This window comes from Castanea sativa, chromosome 2 (assembly GCF_040712315.1).
Source record: "Castanea sativa cultivar Marrone di Chiusa Pesio chromosome 2, ASM4071231v1".
In the NCBI taxonomy this organism is placed as follows: domain Eukaryota; kingdom Viridiplantae; phylum Streptophyta; class Magnoliopsida; order Fagales; family Fagaceae; genus Castanea; species Castanea sativa.
In genome coordinates this window covers 2,283,515-2,302,956 of record NC_134014.1, presented here as the reverse complement: position 1 = coordinate 2,302,956, position 19,442 = coordinate 2,283,515, and the positions used below count along the sequence as shown (strand labels likewise).

General features: G+C 40.2%; 2 protein-coding genes across 2 annotated transcripts; both read left to right on the top strand.

Moving 5' to 3' along the window:
• Window positions 1-2,548: 2,548 nt before the first annotated feature.
• On the top strand, window positions 2,549-3,316 carry LOC142624289 (uncharacterized). The gene has a single exon (XM_075797816.1). It carries the CDS (start codon window positions 2,549-2,551, stop codon window positions 3,314-3,316), a length of 768 nt encoding a protein of 255 aa, XP_075653931.1.
• Window positions 3,317-15,311: 11,995 nt separating this feature from the next.
• Window positions 15,312-18,385, top strand: LOC142623248 (putative calcium-transporting ATPase 13, plasma membrane-type). Its single transcript, XM_075796641.1, has one exon. It carries the CDS (start codon window positions 15,312-15,314, stop codon window positions 18,354-18,356), a length of 3,045 nt encoding a protein of 1,014 aa, XP_075652756.1. The 3' UTR covers window positions 18,357-18,385.
• Window positions 18,386-19,442: the final 1,057 nt, after the last annotated feature.

The window sequence follows — 19,442 nt, the reverse complement described above, 5'->3', positions numbered from 1 at the left end:
CTAACATCGATGTATTTAGAAGGTTCAGGGTTTCCCCCTCTTAACCAACAGTCTTTCCGGAATTCTGCCTTGACCTTCGTAGTGAATCTCTGAGTTCTCTTGGGTCTGTCCGAGGAGAAACTCACCCTCGGATGTGTCCTCGGACCCTCGGTGTATGGGCCGATTTGCAGTACTAACAAATTCTTAGCTCAAGAACAAATCGGCCCTCCTTGCTAGAGCCCAAAGGCCCAAATGCCCGCTTGGGTCCTTTTACTCCCCACAGTAAGTACACATACAGATATATGTATATCTATGTCATTCTTGAACATCTTTTGGGAAAATGTGGTCATTGTAATGATTATTATGAGTGGATGGATTCTGGAAGGATGGGAATCACCCTAAGAATAGAAAAATATACCCTGTACCGGGTATATGTTTCCTCTCTCTTACAATTTGGGAATCACCTTAAGAATGGAAAAATATACCATGTACCGGGTATATGTTTCCTCTCTCTTACAATTTGGTGGGTCTTGATAGGATTGACGAACTAAACTTATACGAACGAAGTCATCCAAACCAACGAAGTGGCGTTGACAGAAGATGCAATCAGATGTTACTGACGATTCCAGCTCCATCATAGACGAAGGGAAAGAGCCCACTTAATGCACTCTAAATAAATACCTCATGCGGTTACAATGACAGCTGTATGGACCGTTAAGAGCCTATTAAAGTTCATATCAGTGGCCAGGAGGCGTTAATAAAAGAGGCATTAAAGCCACAATAACTGCCGCAACGGCTAGAATCCAAAAAAACATATATAAAGCCCTCACATTGCCAACACAAGGTACAGAGAAAATTTTGGAGATACACTTAATCATTCTTACATTCTATTATTATAAATTTCCTTGTACTGACTTTGGCATCGGAGGCGTTGTGGCAGGCACCACACCGGTGACCATTGTAAGGAATTGTTACTTCCATTGCGACACAAGCAAACTTCCGGCTCCATCTAGCCAAATTCACAACAATTGACGAACTTGTGCTTCATCAGTTTGGCGCCGTCTGTGGGGACAACGACATTCTCATATCTAGATTCGAGTACGTAGTTTCCAATTAGCTGTTACATTCAGATGGAGTCTAACCAAGATTCTGCAGCCCTAGCTCTGCAAATTCTGGCTCTTGTGGCTACCGTCGAGGAGCTCACCAGACAAAATCAGGAAATAAGGCAAAGACTTCAACAGGAGGAGGATCTGTCCAAGACTAATTTCGAGGATGTGGGAGATAGCCATAGAAGGAGCGACCGTCGAGGCCCCACCACTCAGGATGAATTGAGCTCGGATCCCCTTCGAGAAATGAGGAAGGAGATGGATGAGCTGAGAAATGACATCAGAGGGAAAACGGACTAGAGTTTGGACAGAATGGTCAGGACGACAAATTCGCCCTTCACTTCAACAGTCTTGGAGTACCCTGTACCATCGAAGTTCCGATTACCTCAGCTTGAACCGTTTGATGATTTGAAAGATCCTTTGGATCACCTCAACACCTTCAAGACGACTCTGGGCCTTCAATAGCCCCCCAACAAGATCCTGTGTCGATCCTTCCCCACCACTCTTAAAGGAGCTGCAAGGGAGTGGTTCACAAAACTGCCAACATCGTCTATTGATAGCTTTGAACAGTTGGGCAGGGGCTTTTTGTGCCACTTCGTCAGCGGACAATGCCAGAAGAGACCAGCGGACCACTTGCTCACCATCAAGCAAAGGGAGAAAGAGACCTTGAAGTCGTACGTGAAACGCTTCACCCAGGAAACACTGGAGGTGGACGAAGCTGACGACAAAGTGCAGTTGATAACATTTAAAGTTGGGTTAAAATCTAGAGAGTTTGTAGTCTCACTCGCAAAGAATCCTCCCAAGATGATGGCGGAGATGCTCTTTAAAGTGCAGAAGTAAATGAATGCTGAGGACGCGCTAGCCGCCATTAAAGATGTGGAGAAAACAGAAGAGAAGGGAAAGAGGGAGGACGACCGTAAAGGACGAAAGAAGGAGCATCTAGATCGTCAGCCTACTGACGGGAACAAAAGGAGAGACGAAAGAACTCCACGAACGGTAAAATTCACTCCTTTAGTTATGCATGTTGATAAGATTTTAACACAGATTAAGGATGAGCACTACCTCAAGTGGCCAAGGCCGTTACATTCATCCTTCAACGTGCGTGACAAGAACAAATGCTGCTGATTCCATAAGGATCACGGCTACTACATGGAGGATTGTAGGGACCTAAAAGAGCAAATAGAGGAGTTGATATGGAAAGGAAAATTGCAGAAGTATGTGAAGAAGGGGGAGCCCAACAGGTTCAGAGACGGCAATAAAAGCCAACATGAATCCTCGTCCAAGAATAAGGATTGCTCGTTCCAGCCACCACAGGATGTTATCAGGGAGATAAAGACGATCGCCCGGGGGGGGGGGGGGCATTTGCGGGAGGATCATTCAAATCCCTTAAGAAAGCATGCTAGAGGCAGGTAAATAGTGTCCACATGATACCCCCGTTCAAGCAGAGACGGACGAATCAGGACATGTCTTTCAACGAGGAGGATGTTAGGGGAGTGAAGCAGCCACACAATGACCTCTTGGTCATAATGCTCATGATTGAAGGGTTCAATACCAAGAGGATCCATGTAGACAATGGTAGCTCTGCAGACATCATCTACTTACCTGCCTTCCAGCAGCTGAAGTTAGATCCTGGAAGATTGCGCCCATTTGACTCCCCCCTCATCAGCTTCAGTGGGGACAAGGTATATTTTAAGGGCTTAGTGACATTGACAGTCATAGTAGGGACCTACCTGGGGAAGTTGACCCGTCAAATGAATTTCTTGGTAGTAGACTACCCTTCCTCTTACAATGTGATCATTGGAAGGCCTACGCTTAACCGGTGGAAGGCAGCTACGTCCACCTATTGCCTAAAAGTGAAATTCCCAACTGAGGACGACGTTGGCGAGGTGAAAGGAGATCAGGTCTTAGCCAGGGAATGCTACCAGACCGTGTTAGCTGCAAGGGAGAACCATACATGGACGATCGAGGAGAAAGAAGAAGATAAAGTGGAAGCCTTGGAAACAGTAGGGCTAGTTAAAGGAGAAGTGACTAAGACGATAAAGATAGGAACGACCTTAAGCCCCGAAATGAGGACAAAACTCGTTCAATTCCTCAGGAAAAACGTGGATGTTTTTGCGTGGAGTCACGAGGACATGCCCGGTATATCCCCTAAGGTCGTCCAGCATAAACTAAACGTGGATCCTGAGAAAAAACCCGTCCAGCAAAGACGAATATTCTTCCCCCCTGAATGAAACCAAGCGATCACTGACGAGGTTAACAAGCTGTTATTAATAGACTTTATTCGGGAGGTTTACTATCCTGAATGGCTGGCCAACGTCGTACTGGTGAAGAAAACAAATGGGAAATGGAAAATGTTCGTGGATTTCATGGACCTAAACAAAGCCTGCCCAAAGGACAATTTCCTACTGCCGAGGATAGACCAGCTGGTGGAGTCTACTGTCGGACATAAATTACTGACATTCATAGATGCCTTTTTAAAATACAACCATATAAGAATGGCTGAGGAAGATCAAGAAAAAACTACTTTCATCATGAGCCAAGGACTCTATTGCTATAAGGTGATGCCTTTCGGGCTAAAGAATGCAGGAGTAACCTACCAAAGATTAGTGAACAAGATGTTTAGAGAATAGATTGGCAGGAATATGGAAGTATATGTGGATGATATACTCGTCAAGAGTAGAGAAGAGCTTTCCCATCTAGACGACTTGAAAGAGACATTTGCCACCCTCAGAGAATATCAGATGAAGTTGAATCCTAGTAAATGTGTTTTCGGGGTAGCTTCGGGAAAGTTCTTGGGATTCATGGTGTCCCAAAGGGGGATAGAAGCAAACCCGGAGAAAGTGCAAGCAATACTCAACATGACATCGCCGAAGACCGTCAAAGAAGTACAAAAACTCACAGGGAGGATTATAGCACTCAATAGATTCGTCTCTAAAGCAACGGATAGATGCTTACCCTTCTTCAAGACATGGAAGCAAGCTTTTGCCTGGACTGACGAATGCGAGACAGCATTTTAGGAACTCAAACGTTACCACCCCTCTTAAGTCCATCCAAGGAGGGAGAAAATCTATATTTATACTTGGCAGCATCAGCCACGGCCGTGAGTGCAACCCTGATTCGAGAAGAGGACAAGAAACAGCTCCCAGTTTACTACGTCAGTCAAGCTCTCCAAGGAGCAGAAGCTAGATATCCCAAGATTGAAAAGATTGCATTCGCATTAATAGTAGCTTTGCGCAAGCTACGACCATACTTTGAAGCAAATCCCATCTTGGTGATGACAGACCAACCTATTAAGAAGTCTATGAACAAACCTAAGGTAGCAGGAAGAATGGTCTAATGGGAAATTGAACTTAGCCAGTTCGGCATCGAGTACCACCCCAGAATAGCCATCAAGGCACAAGCTCTGGCAGACTTCATTGCTGAATTCACCCTTCTAGAAGATGACAATCCCAACGACGAGACAGGACAATGGACGATCTAGATTGATGGTTCGTTAGCTCAAAAGAGGGGGGGGGGGAGTAAGGGTCATCATAGTGACCCCCGACAGAGAAAAACTCAAGTATGAAGTTCAACTAAAATTTCCAGCCACCAATAACGAGGCTGAGTACGAAGAATACTGACGGGGCTAAGACTTGGGAAGGCACTCGGGGCCAAGAACTTGCTCATCCAGAGCGATTCGAAATTAGTAATAGGGCAAATTAAAGAAGAGTATGAAGCAAAGGAGGAAAAAATGCAGAAATATCTCAAGTTGATGAAACATCTAGCCTGGGAGTTTGATAAATTGGAGTTTGTACAGATCCTAAGAGGCCAGAACATGGCAGCAGACGAGATCACAAAAATGGCCTCGTCAGAGGAAGGGTCAATGAGTGTGGAGGAAGATATGGAGATACAAAAACGCCCCAGCATCGAAGAAGTTCCAACATTTGCAATCCAGAACATAAACAACTGGATGACGCCAATTGTATCGTTCCTCCAAGACGGACACCTCCCTCAGGATACCAAGGAAGCCAAGAAGATCAGGAAGAGGGGCAGTCAGATTTACGATCCTAAATGACACCTTATACAAGAGAGGCTTCTCAATGCCTTACTTGAAGTGTGTCGAAGAAGAAGAAGCCAAATACATCTTGGAAGAAATCCACAAAGGTGTTTGTAGGGACCATGCTGGCCCAAGATCCCTGGTAAGCAAAGTCATTCGAACAAGTTATTTTTGGCCAACTATGCAGGCGGACACAGTAGAACTCGTCAAGAAGTGTGACAAGTGTCAGAGGTTTGGGAATGTCCAACGACTTCTAGCAGAAATACTGATGATGATATCATCCCCGTGGCCATTCACACAATGGGGGGTCGACATCGTCGGCCTACTGCCCTTGGGTAAGGGCCAGGTAAGATTCCTACTAGTTGTTATTGATTAGTTCACGAAGTGGGTCAAAGTAGAAGCGATAGCGACCATCACTAAAGCACGAATCAGGAGCTTCGTGTGGAAGAATATAATTTGCAGATTCGGGATTCCATGGACAATCATATCAAATAATGGGCGGCAGTTTGACAGCCAAGGCTTCAGGGACTTCTGCTTGGGCCTGGGCATCAAGAACCAGTTCTCATCCCTCGAGCATCCACAGGCGAATGGACAGACGAAGGTGACGAATCAAACATTGCTCAAGATTATTAAAGCCAAGCTGGACGATGTGAAGGGTGCCTGGCCAGAAGAATTGCCTAATGTCTTGTGGGCCTACAGAACCACGGCGAGAACCCCAACAGGAGAAACCCCTTTCAGGCTTACTTATGGCACTGAAGCAGTAATCCCAGTCGAGGTAGGAGTGGCTAGCATCAGGCGAGAAGTATTCCACGAAGAAAACAATGACGACCAGCTACGAATCATCCTGGATTACTTGGACAAAGTAAGAGACAAAGCTTCCAGCAGGATGACGAAGTACCAGCAGAAGATGGCCGAATACTACAACAAGAGGGTAAAACTCAGACGACTTGGCGTGGGTGACCTCGTCCTACAAAAGGTCACTACGGCAACCAGAGACTCTGCCCAAGGAAAGCTTGACCCCACATGGGAAGGGCCCTACTGAGTCGTCCACTATTCTAGCCAAGGTAACTATCACTTGGAAACCCTAGACGGATAGAGGCTCCCACAACCATGGAACATTGAGCACTTGAAGAAGTACCACCAACAGATGTAACAAACAAATGTATTCATTCCTGAAATTGATAAAAGAATCGTTCGACTAATGTCTTCGTGTAAACAGGCCTGGTCAACTGTGAGTCACAAAAAACAAAAATGGCTAAGTAATAAGATTCCGCCTAGACGGATGTACATTAGTGACGAAGCCAAAAGACAATCTAAAAAATGGCTAAGTAATAAGATTCCGCCTAGACGTATGTACATTACTGACGAAGCCAAAAGACAATCTCAAAAATGGCTGAGTAATAAGATTCTGCCTAGACAGATGTACATTACTGACGAATCCCTCTAAAAAAAAAACTAAGTAATAAGATTCCGCCTAGACGGATGTATATTACTGACGAATCCCTCTAAAAAAAAAAATCTAAGTAACAAGATTCTGCTTAGACGGATGTAAATTACTAATGAAGACAAATAAGTGATAAGATTCCTAAAAGGGTGTAAGTCACAACAAAGCCCAAAAAATAGCTAAGTAACAAAATTTCACCTAGACGGATGTAAGTTACTGACGAAGACAGATAAGTGATAAGATCCCTAAAAGGGTGTAGGTCACAACAAAACTCCAAATATAACTGAGTAATGAGACTCCACCTAGAAGGGTGTAAAGGTACTAACGAGATTCCATCAAGATGCAGGCTACTGATAAAACAAAAAGACAAGAACCCTGTAGCAAGTGTGTTTAAGGAAAAGCATCTGTTTAAGAAGGCTCAAAAGGGAAAACTATAGCAACACAGATCATAAGTAAGTAAATGTGCAATTGTCAATTTAGTTTAAAGCCCAAAAACCATGGGCAGATATCGTTACTTTTCCCCAAACCAAAGGCCCATAAACACTGAGGCGAAGATATTGTTCTCAAAATAAGCCCACAAACATTACGGGCACCCAAAAAAAAAAAAGAGAGAGGAATTTTTCTTAAGTGATAAGTTCAGGAACCAACGGCAACATCATCTCCAGTGGGGGCATTCTCGGGGACATCACCTTCAGGAGCTGAGGACCGAGTAGCTTCGTCAATGGCCATCTCTTTATCCACTTCTTCCAAGTCTAAGTTCTCCAGGTCCACTGCAGAGGGATGTTTGACAAGGTACCTCCTCAGAAGTTCAAAACCTTTGAAATACCAACTGAAGAGGACGGTATTGAACTTGCCCGTCTGCTGGAAAGCCTCGACGACATCAGCAGTAATGGTTTTGATCCTCTCCTTGGTGCCCAATAACTGTTCGTCTTTTTCCAAGGTCAGCTGACGCTCAGCTCTGAGGTCGTCATTCAAAGTTTTGGCCTTCTCCTTCAAGGTGGTGGCCTAGTCCATAACTTCAATGAGCTTCTTCCTCAGTGTAGAGTTCTCCAACTCCAGAGCTTCCATCCTGGATTCTAGCGACGCCACTTTAGCCTCTTGAGTGAGATACTCAACGGTGATATGGAGGCTCTCCCTTAACACCTGAAAAGAAAATTGAAACTGCCAGTAAAAAAAAAAAAAAAAAAAAAGGAAAGAGGAAGAAAAGGCTAAAAATTGCACGAAGTCTTTACCTGAACAAGCTTGTGGATGTGGCGAGTTGCAACTTCGTTGAAAGGCATGCTGGAAAAAACCTTTAAGTCCTCAGGAGTGACGACTCTGTGCGCCCTTTCCACCGCCATCTTCTTGTCATCCCATACGGTAGACGAACGAGAATTAGCCTTCTTCTTCCCTTTGTTAGACAAACGCGACTTCTTTGACACAGGAGTGGGGATCTCTTCAATCGAAGTTGCAGGAGAAGCTGTCCTCGTTGTCTCAGTGCCCAAGACGAGGGGAGTGACGGAGGAACTCTTCCCTGTGACACGCACCACTTTCTTCCCGATGTTGGACAATGGCTCATCCTTCTTTGACCTCATCTTTGCATACAAATCCTTGTTGAACTTGGTTGTCATCCCTAAGAAGAGGAAAATACTTGTTAAAAAGAGAGAGAAGAGAAGAAACATGCAAAAGAAAACCAACACTAACGAGCCAAACACTTACTCTTTTTTCCCTCAATTTTGAGATTGCGCAGGACAAAAGCAGAAGGCTCTGGGCCGAGACAATGGAAGGAGAGAGTCCTCGGGTCCACCAAATCGTCCTAATCCTCGATTATCTTTGCGTATTCAATTTCTTTTTCCACCCGCTCTCTATACCTGCTCTTAAGCTTGGGATGTTTCTTAACTGCATAGGACAATGGATAAAGGAATTTAAAACAGAAGAAGCAAACACCACAAAACTCAAATAATAAGAGGAAATAATGACGCACCTAAGGTTGGGGTTCCCCATCGACGATGCAACCTCGAGAGTTCACCCCAAACCCCTCCGTAGGAAGTCTCAAAGTCGTCCCCAGACACAAAGAAAAACTTGGACTTCCAATACCTGAAAGATGAAGGTAGATTCCGGACGATCCTGGTCCTCCTTTCCCAAGGAACCAACTTATAGTACCCGTATTCCTTGGATTCTTTCAAATGGTACAAATAGATGAGCTCATCTACTTTAAGCTTGCCACCGTAAGTAGCGGCCAGCCATATCTCCATACAGCTGACCACTATCCTCCAAGAGTTGGGCATGAGCTGCCCTGGAGTAATAACAGCTCCATAAAGAATGGATGGACAGGAAACCTCAACCCACAAACTAAAGCAAATTCATAAAAACAGACCTCCCCAAGAAAGAAATGACATGCCCGATCTTCCCCATTGGGCAGACGGACCCTAACCCGCTCCGGGAATTAGAACCTATCCTTAAATCTACCTAATGTGTCAACATCTAGCCCACACACCTCCTTGAGGGCGTGAAAAGCCCTAACCTCTCGAAGAGTAGAAACAACCGTATCTCCTTCCACTAGGTCGTCACTAGACGACAACCCAGTCTCAAGCTCACTAGACCTAACTTCAGAATTCCTCGCCTGCTCCTTCACCAAGTTCTCGAAGCAAACAATTGACTGATGAAGCAAAGGCAACAAATCAGCCAAGGCAACGCTCAGATCGTTAACCTCAAAAACAAAATTCTCAAGATTGGGAAAAACCCCTAGAGACCCTTCTAAACACGCAAAAAGAAAAGAGATTGAGGGGCAAGTTGTCCGAACCTCAGAACTACTAACCATGGAAAAACCAAAGAAACCAAACCAAAAGACAAATCCTAAAAACCAAAAAAAAAAAAAAAAAATCCCAGAAACAAACACAGAAGAAGAAGGAGAGGAAATCAGAAATTCACCACGATATATGACTGTAAAAAGAGAAGAATCAAAAGAAGAGAAGAGGGACATACCTCAAGTGGAGAACGTAGAAAACCCCGCCTCGCACCAGCTCAGAGGAAAGTCGTAGAGAAAGATATTGGAGGAGATACTCAGAGCAATGATAGGGAATTTGAAAAGGTAATAAGGAAGGAGGAGGAAAGATGAAGTTTTAAAAACAAAGCCCAAAAAACTGAAAATCAGCAGGAAACCCAAGGGACACATGACTGGAGCATTAACTCCACTAATTAGGATAAGCCACGTGGCCACAACATGCGTGGTGCTGCCATTACACAGTTAATGCAAAGCAAAATCCTAAAAGTCCTTTCAAATTATGTGACCGTCAGCGACATGTCATGACGACCACAGAATCCAGGGGTAGCTGATAGGATTGATGAACTAAACTTATACGGACAAAGTCATCCAAACCAACAAAGTGACATTGACAGACGACGCAATCAGATGTTACTGCCGATTCCAGCTCCATCACAGACGAAGGGAAAGAGGCCACTTAATGCACTCTAAATAAATACCTCAGGCGGTTACAATGACAGCTGTATGGACCGTTAAGAGCCCATTAAAGTTCATATCAGTGGCCAGGAGGCGTTACTAAAAGAGGCATTAAAGCCACAATAACTACCATAACGGCTAGAATCCAAAACAACATATATAAAGCCCTCACACTGCCAACACAAGGTACAGAGACAATTTTGGAGATACACTTAATCATTCTTACATTCTATTATTATAAACTTCCTTGTACTGACTTTGGCATTGGAGGTGTTGTGGCAGGCACCACACTGGTGACCATTAAAAGGAATTGTTACTTCCATTGCGACACAAGAAAACTTCCGGCTCCATCTAGACGAATTCACAACAATTGATGAACTTGTGCTTCATCAGGTCCCACTAATGTGTGAGACCCATCAGTTGTGAGAGAGAGAAAACATATCACCGGTGCATGGTATAACTTCTCCCTAGAACAAGGTTTCAAGATCCTTTAATATCTCCATCTAGGTCCTTGTTTCTGCCACTCTAATCATGGTTGACAAAAACATCCCAAAGAAATGTCAAAGGTCCATTTAGTGGAAAACGACATAAGTCACTCATTCCTTGAAATCCAGCATTTCTAATGATGTCTTAAAGAATTTGACGATTGGCTAACGGGATCTCTATCTAGGCAACAACTGTCGCCTCCCGCTAAAGACAAGTTGAATTTTCTTACCTTTCACCCATATTATATATACCCTCATTACCCACAAAAGTAAAGGAGGCTATTTAGAGACCCTAGATAGGTTTCTACAACACAACACAACCAACTTTTAGAGAGAGAGCTACTCATCCTTTATTGAGAAATCATTGTTGTCTTTTCTCTTTCCCTCTCATATTGTCATACCTTGAGAGGAGATTTGTACCCAAACACAACCTACATCTATTCAGAGTGTAGAGAGTGTTTTGGAGCTTAAGAAGCTTTGGAGATTTTTCCAAAAGAAGCCGGTAAGGCTTGATGGATGCAATCGGGTAGTATTACAAGATCCGAAAATCTAATGAAGACAAGACTTCGAGAAGTCTGTTGGTGCAGGAGCTTAGAGGGCTCAAGAACATTGGGTAAACTAGGCTTGAAGAATCTTTTGTTATTCGTGTACTCCAACTTGTTCGCTAGTGGATTGATTTCAACTTGAAGGGTCACGGAGAGATTTTTCGCTGAGTTTTTCGGTTTCCTCTTTGATAACACGTCTTGGTGTTATCTTGTGTTTGCATCTCTCTTCCTTACTCTTTAAGCTTTTCTTTTCCTATTCATTGTGGTTGAATATGGCTTAGAGTAGTGTTACCAGTTTATTGCGCATATTTACTCTTGTTTCACACTTTGATAAGTTAGAGTAAAAGCAGTCTAGCCGTAATTTTAAAATTGGGGTCTAAACAACCATTAGTGTTTCATACTTGTTAGGACATATAGGATTGATGTTAGGAATATATGTCAACATTTTATGTAATTAGCTAATCCTTTGACAAAATGCACTTTACTTGTATTTGGGTAGATCTAGGATATGTTTAATATTTCAAGAAATAAGATTTCAAGTTCAAGTGTTAAAGCCATGCAAGTCTGTCCAAGAATCAAGTGAAGAAATGTTGTTCATTAAATCTCGACAACTAGTATCAATCGAGGTTTAAAAAAGCTGTTCAGCCCGAGGCTCGACAGCAGCTCGACAGCTAGGATATCTGTCGAGGTTTATGAAACTCAAATTTTCAAGATTGTTTTTCATCCAATATATGAGTATGTGTTTGGGATTTATTTTCTCACAACTCTAAACATATATAAGGATTATTTTAAGGGCCGTCTAGAGTGGCACAAGTATTGAGCAAAATCTTGTTCATGCAAATTGTGACCAGAGACAATATTTGCCCTAGTTCATCTTGAAGAAGCTGTTGTATTTGTACGATATAAGGTTTTGTGACCAAGCAACTTCATGATTTTCATTGTGTAATAAACTAAAGAACTTTGCAGCCAACATCCTTCTCAAGTTGGTGATCAAGTCGGGTACTAGGATCCTTGCATCTAATGGTTAGTCACATACTGGGAGCCGTGCATTGAAAATGAGAGATTGTTACTACAGAACAAGTCTAATTGGATATTGGGGTAAGGGTTCAACTGTAGGTTGGTATAAGGTACTGTGATTCCTTTACTTGTAACCGCTTGTTTTGATAATAATGGATTCTCGAGAGTAGTGACCTAAAAATCACCCGGTGAGATTTTTGCAGTGTAGGTTTTTCTCATTCGTAAACAAATCACCGTGTCATTTAATTTCTGCTGCATATTTAGTTATTTGGTGATTTGTTTGTGCTACTATGCTCATTGCATGTAATTGAATCTAATTAATTTATTTGACTAATTAATTAGTTAATTCATCATAAAGAGTCATGTTTGGCCTATCAATACTAATTTGAGCTTTCAACCATTAATGAGGGACAGTTGTGTTGTTTTGTTTTTTTTTTCTTGCTCAATTTGTTTTTGACAGCACAAAACATCAATGGTTGTTACTTTTTAGATCCGGATGATGTTGGCCTATATGAGCCTACCTATATCTATTCTTCTTCTGTCTGTACTCTATACTGCAGTATTATTTAAAGGATATTTACTTTGTGTTGTTTTATTTTGTTTTTCTTGCTCAATATTTTTTTGACAGCACAGAACATCCATGGTTTTTACTTATTAGATCCAGATGATGTTGGCCTATATCTGTACTCTATGAACATTTTGGTTGTAAAATACCCTTACTCTGTGAAAAGAAGAAGTGAGGAAAAAAAATGCCGACTAAACTACGTATTTATTCCTTATCTTTTATGTTATATTTTAATTTTTTTTTAATTTTTAATTGTGTCAATTTAATCCATAACTTTTTGTATCATGTCAATTTAGTTCTTACCGTTATGTTTTGAATGGAAATTACTAAAATGGCAAATGACAAAAAAAAAAAAAGAAAAGTTTATTGACACATCAACGGAAACTAATTTTAATTTTTAGGGACCAATTGACACAATTGAAAGCAGCAATTTCCATCTAAAAGATAACAGACAAGGACTAAATTGACACAAAATTGAAAGGTTAGAGACCAAATTAACACAATTAAAAGGTTATGTACTAAATTAAAATATAGTGTAAAGAATAAAGGCCAAATACGCAATTTACTCTAAATGTTACTAACGTGAAGGAAGTGGTGTGCATGGTCCAGTTGAATGGCTTTTTGAATCCAACCTATTACATGGGTCCAACTCAATCCATATGAGCCGAATTTGACAATTTTTTTTTAATTAAAAAAAAATGAGCATTAGAACAACAGCAACCAACTATATTACAAGTGTTTTTTGTCCTTATGCCATCTTTTAAAAATTCAAAGCATAGCACCATAAACAAATAATCAAACCAAATGACATTTAAATAATAAGAAGGGTAAAAGAATAATTCACAAATATTGAAATTTGGTGCCTTCGAAAGTTGGCGGAAGTTATTACTCTTGAATTTGGAAGTTTTTTGTTTTTTGTTCTTTTTTTTTTGAACTACCGTACGTTGACCACTTTATTTGTGTGAACCTTACTACGGCAATATTTTTCAACAAATTCAAACATTTCTAGGTAGTGACAAAATATTAAAAAAATCATAATTTTCTTATTGGCATAAAAGGAAGTAATCGTATCGTTTTCTAGAAAAAAATTGGTAAATAGAGAAGATCCTTCCTGCCCCAACCTAAGCTCTATGGGTGTTTCAGAGTAAAGGTCTGAGTTTACTTTTAATAAAATGAGTAATATGTTTATTCTTTTGTGAGTCTTATGTTAATTTTTTTTGGACAAATCTATTGTTTATTCTGTTTTAGTTAAGAGGGGGAAAAAGTAAGGCTTTCTTAAAGAAAAATCTAAATATCCAAGTAAGACTAGCTAAACATTTGTACATAATTTGGAAAATCATAATTGATCTTTACTTATTGTCCACATTTTTTTTAGAGAGATTTATTGTCCACATTTGAATTTATACAAGACTAACTTCCAACTAAAAAAAAAAACTCTAGCTTCATATAATTTATTATCAAGAAAACTAATTGTAATGCAAGTTAACTTATTTGAATATGTCATAACATATTCCTAATCTAATCTAACTGATTTTTTTTTTTTTGAATATGTGTAAGCATTGTTTGTAGTCAAAATCTAACTAATTTGAAATGAATCACAACTGACTACAAACATTGCTTATACAAATAATTAACTAATACTTATAAAATTTCAACTCGTGTCGCGTGGTCTTCAATCACGTTAAAATGAGAGAACTCTCACTTCGCGACCTAAACAAATAAATTGTCACAATGTAAACCTTTTTTCGTGGGTAACCCAAATATGAAGGGTTTCGTGTTGACTTAACTAAGCAAAGGCGAAAGCGCGTATCGTATCGTGTGAACTATTTATGACATCCAATCTTAAGTGGATTGGCAGTGGAAGGGACCCTCGATGGTCAAGTGAAATAGCAACGCATCAGCCAAGAAGTTTCATAATAACGGGCTTAATTTGACCGACAAGCGGAGCGAACTCATCTCCACCATATATATATATATATATATATATACACGTCTACTCATCTCAGCTCCAATTCTTTGCCTTCTAAAAAGTATACGACACCTAAATACTCAAAACTCCTTTGCTTTCCGATAGCCCCCTGCCCCTGCCCCTGCCCCAGAGATCATCTACTACTTCTGTTTCCCATTTCCTTCTTCAAGTTTCGGCTCCAAATTCTTTCTTAAACACTATTTGCTATCTCCATTCTCTTTTACATACATTAATTATTGCTCCTTTTATTTCCTAATAATATCATTCTCTGTCATAATTATATCATTTTGGGTACGTAGAATACGATAATTTTATTTCTTCTTACTACTATATTGTCAATTCTCTTATAGTAGTTTACTCCTATTCCATTCCAACTTCCAAGTTTAAAAAAAAAAAAATTTGTATAATTTTATTTTATTTTCGAAACCAAATTAAAGCCAGATTTTAAAAAGTTATACCTACTAAAGTAAATAAAATAAAGTTAGCCAAATAAATCCTTATTTCATAAACCAAATCTCTATAGTAATTCTTTTGTTTTTGTTTTTTTTTTTTTAATTTCCTAAAAACCTTTTTGCTCATTCATCCTTTTATAATTTACTCGTGAAAAATATTTTTTTGCTTTTCTTGCCTTCTAATTACTACATTGTCAACTCCTTGCTTTCTTAAAGAGATAATTTTATAGTAAGCTACTAAATTTACGTACATTTATCCTTTGCTTCCCTAACCATGCCTACTAGTAGTATTCTCCTAGACAACTTGGAGTCCATTCAATCTTTACTTGATGTACCGAACACCCTTAGTGAACCCAAAAAGAGATGGCGCTCGGCTTTTGTTTCCATCTATTATTATAGAGCCTTTCTATCTCTTTTCAAGACTTCCCTATCAGAGAAGAAAAATACCAAGATTTCACCCTCCCATTCTTTCATAAGTTTGGATCTTAATCAAGACAACAGGTTGAAAACTGATCAAGCAAGTGTCACAAAAATCGATCAAAAAATTCTCACAGGGCTTGTGAAAGAGAAAAACATTGAAAAGCTCCAAATTATTGGAGGAGTTGAAAGACTGGCATTGGGTCTTAAATCCAATGTTGAAAGCGGGATTCCAGGCAATATGGAAGACATTGCTCACCGACACGAGGCTTTTGGCACAAACACGTACAAAAGACTGCCCACAAAGAGCTTCTTCCATTTTGTAGTGGAAGCCTTCAAGGATCTTACCATTCTCATCCTTCTAGGCTGTGCCGTTCTTTCTCTTGTATTTGGCATCAAAGAAAATGGAATAAAAGAGGGATGGTATGATGGTGGAAGCATATTTGTTGCTGTATTTCTAGTCATTGCTGTTTCCACCATAAGTAACTTTCGGCAAAGCAAACAATTTGACAAGTTATCCGAAGTCATTAACAATATCCAAATTGAAGTAGTACGAGCTGGGAGGCATCAACAAATTTCAATATTTGAAATTGTCGTTGGAGATGTCATTTGCTTAAAGATTGGAGATCAAGTTCCAGCAGATGGGCTATTCTTAGACGGGCATTCATTGCAAGTGGATGAATCTAGCATGACAGGGGAAAGTGACCATGTAGAAGTAAATTGCAATCATCCGTTTTTGTTTTCTGGTACTAAGGTGGTTGATGGTTATGTTCGGATGCTAGTCACTTCAGTTGGGATGAACACGATATGGGGAGAGATGATGAGCTCAATCAGCCGAGATGCCAATGAACAAACACCTTTGCAAGTTTGGCTCAACAAGCTAACTTCATCAATAGGCAAGGTTGGTTTGGCAGTTACTTTCTTGTTGGTGCGATATTTCATAGAGAATGGAAATAAAGAGTTCAATGGCAGCAGCACCAAGGTTAATTGCATACTAAATGCTGTGGTGGGGACTGTAGCTGCTTCAGTTGCTATAGTCGTGTTTACAATTCCAGAAGGTTTGCCTCTGGCTGTGATGCTTATACTTGCTTTTTCCATAAAAAGAATGATGGCTAATCAGGCTATGGTGCGAAAGCTATCTGCTTATGAGACCATGGGATTTGCCAACGTTATTTGTACAGACAAGACAAGCTTCCTCACTATGAATAAAATGAAGGTGACTAAGTTTTGGATAGGGAAAGAATATTTTGTACTAGCTACTTCCTCATCAATTGCTCCATATTTTCTCAAACTACTACAAGAAGGAGTTTCTCTAAACACAACTGGTAGTGTTTACAAGCCTGCTTCAGGATTTGAAATTGAGTTCTCAAATAGTCCCACTGAGCAAGCAATTCTTTCATGGGCTGTTCTGGAGCTTAGCATGGAAATGGAACAATTGATGCAAAGTTGCAAGATTCTTAATGTTGAAGCATTCAATTCTCAAAAGAAACGAAGTGGAGTCCTAATAAGGAGATATGCAGACAACACAATCCATGTACATTGGAAAGGGGCTGCAGAGATGATATTGAAAATGTGTTCAAGTTACTATGACGCTTCTGGAATTATGAAAGATCTAGATGATGGTGAAAAGATGAAATTTGATCAAATTATTCAAGGTATGGCTGCCAGTAGCCTCCAATGCATTGCCTTTGCACATAAGCAAGTTTCAGAAGAAGATCAAGAACATGATTCCGAACAAAAAAAGATAGAAGAAGATGGCTTAACCCTATTAGGACTAGTGGGTATTAAGGGCCCTTGTTGTCTAGGGGTAAAGAAAGCCGTGGAAGATTGCCAAAATGCGGGTGTGAAAATCAAAATGATCACTGGAGACAATGTCTTCATAGCAAAAGCTATTGCCACTGAATGTGGAATATTGAGGTTTGATCAAGACGTGAGTGGAGCGGTGGTAGAGGGTGTCGAATTCAGAAACTACACACCAAAGGAGAGAATGGAGAGAGTTGATAAAATTTGTGTGATGGCAAGGTCCTCTCCCTTCGACAAGCAACAGATGGTAAAATGTTTGAGACAAAAAGGTCACGTTGTTGCAGTCATTGGGGATGGCAAAAATGATGCACCAGCATTGAAAGAAGCTAATGTAGGACTTTCAATGGGAATTCAGGGCACTGAAGTGGCCAAGGAGAAGTCAGATATTGTCATTTTGGATAGCAAATTTGCCTCCGTTGCCACAGTCTTAAGGTGGGGAAGATGTGTGTACAACAACATCCAAAAGTTCATTCAGTTCCGACTCACCGTGGATGTTGCTGCTCTTGTGATAAACTTTGTGGCAGCTGTCTCAACTGGAAAAGTCTCATTAACAACAGTTCAATTATTATGGGTGAACCTAATTATGGACACATTGGGTGCTCTAGCTCTTACAACAGAAAAGCCCACCGAAGAGTTGATGACAAAGCCACCAGTATGTCGAACTGAACCACTTATTACCAACATAATGTGGAGAAATCTCTTAGCTCAAGCTTTGTATCAGATTATCATTCTCTTGACCTTGCAATTCAAAGGTGAATCAATCTTCGGTGTGACCGAGAAGGTAAAAAACACCTTGATCTTTAACACTTTCGTTCTCTGTCAAGTGTTCAATGAATTCAATGCAAGAAATCTTGAGAAGAAGAATGTGTTTGAAGGGATACATAAGAACAAGTTGTTTTTGGGGATCATTGCCATAACCATAGTCCTTCAGGTGGTCATGGTGGAATTTTTGAAAAAGTTTGCAGATACAGAAAGGTTGAACTGGGGGCAATGGGGTGTGTGCATTGGAATTGGAATAGCATCTTGGCCAATTGATTGTATTGTCAAGTGGATACCTGTTCCACACAAACCATTGCTCAGCTACCTAAGGATGAAATAGAATTAAGGACTTCCACTAGCATTTTCATTCTCATTGAATTTCAATCCCAAGGTTGAACACATTTTTGTAGTAGATTTTACGCCAGTCTTATCCCATGGAAAAAGCAACAAGTGATTGGGGAATGTAAACCCTCCAACAAGCATAAAATGAGACCTGTGCAAAATCTTCTTCAACCACGGTTCCTCCTTGGGCTTTTCTCCAATATTTTGTTTTCATATCAGTAATTCTGTAGTCTTTTGAAGCAAATATTTTATGCTTTGTATTTTTAATTTTACTGTTTTAGTTCATACTGTAGCATAAGATATACTTTGTATTTTTTATTTTACTGCCTTAGTTCACACCGTAGCATAAGATATAATGACATATGTAAGTATTTGATGTCATAAAATTAATAAAAATATTTTACTAATCTATTTTTTTTCATATCTAAAGTGAAGGGAATATCCACGAAATTCCCAGATCTGTAAAATGCAAAAATAGAGCAAAAATATACGCTAAAGAAAAATAATCACTCAAGACAATATTTACGTGGTTAGGCAAATTGCCTACATCCATGGAGTTGCAAGGATTTCACTATTCTCAGGGAAAAGTACAAGATGTAGCAGTACAATTTTTTCTCTAAAATACAACATAGAACCCTAATCTTCAAAACAACAGTTTTTCTATCTTATGCAGAGGATTTACAATGGGCCACAAAATGGGCCAAAAAATTTTCCACTTGGGCCACTCCATGGTGATAGGCCAAAAATATATTGACCTATTGTGATGAATTAACCAATTAATTAGCCAAGTGAATTAATTAGGTTCAATTACATGCAATGAGCATGGCAGCACAAACAAATCACCAATTAACTAAATATGCAGCGAAAATTAAATGACACGGTGGTTTGTTTACGAATGGGAAAAATCTACACGGCAAAAATCTCACCGGGTGATTTTAAGGTCACCACTCCCGAGAATTCACTATTATCAAAACAAGCGCTTACAAGTAAAGGAATCTCAGTACCTTATACTAACCTACAATTGAACCCTTACCCCAATACCCAATTGGACTTATTCGGTAGTGACAATCTCTCCTTGTATTGC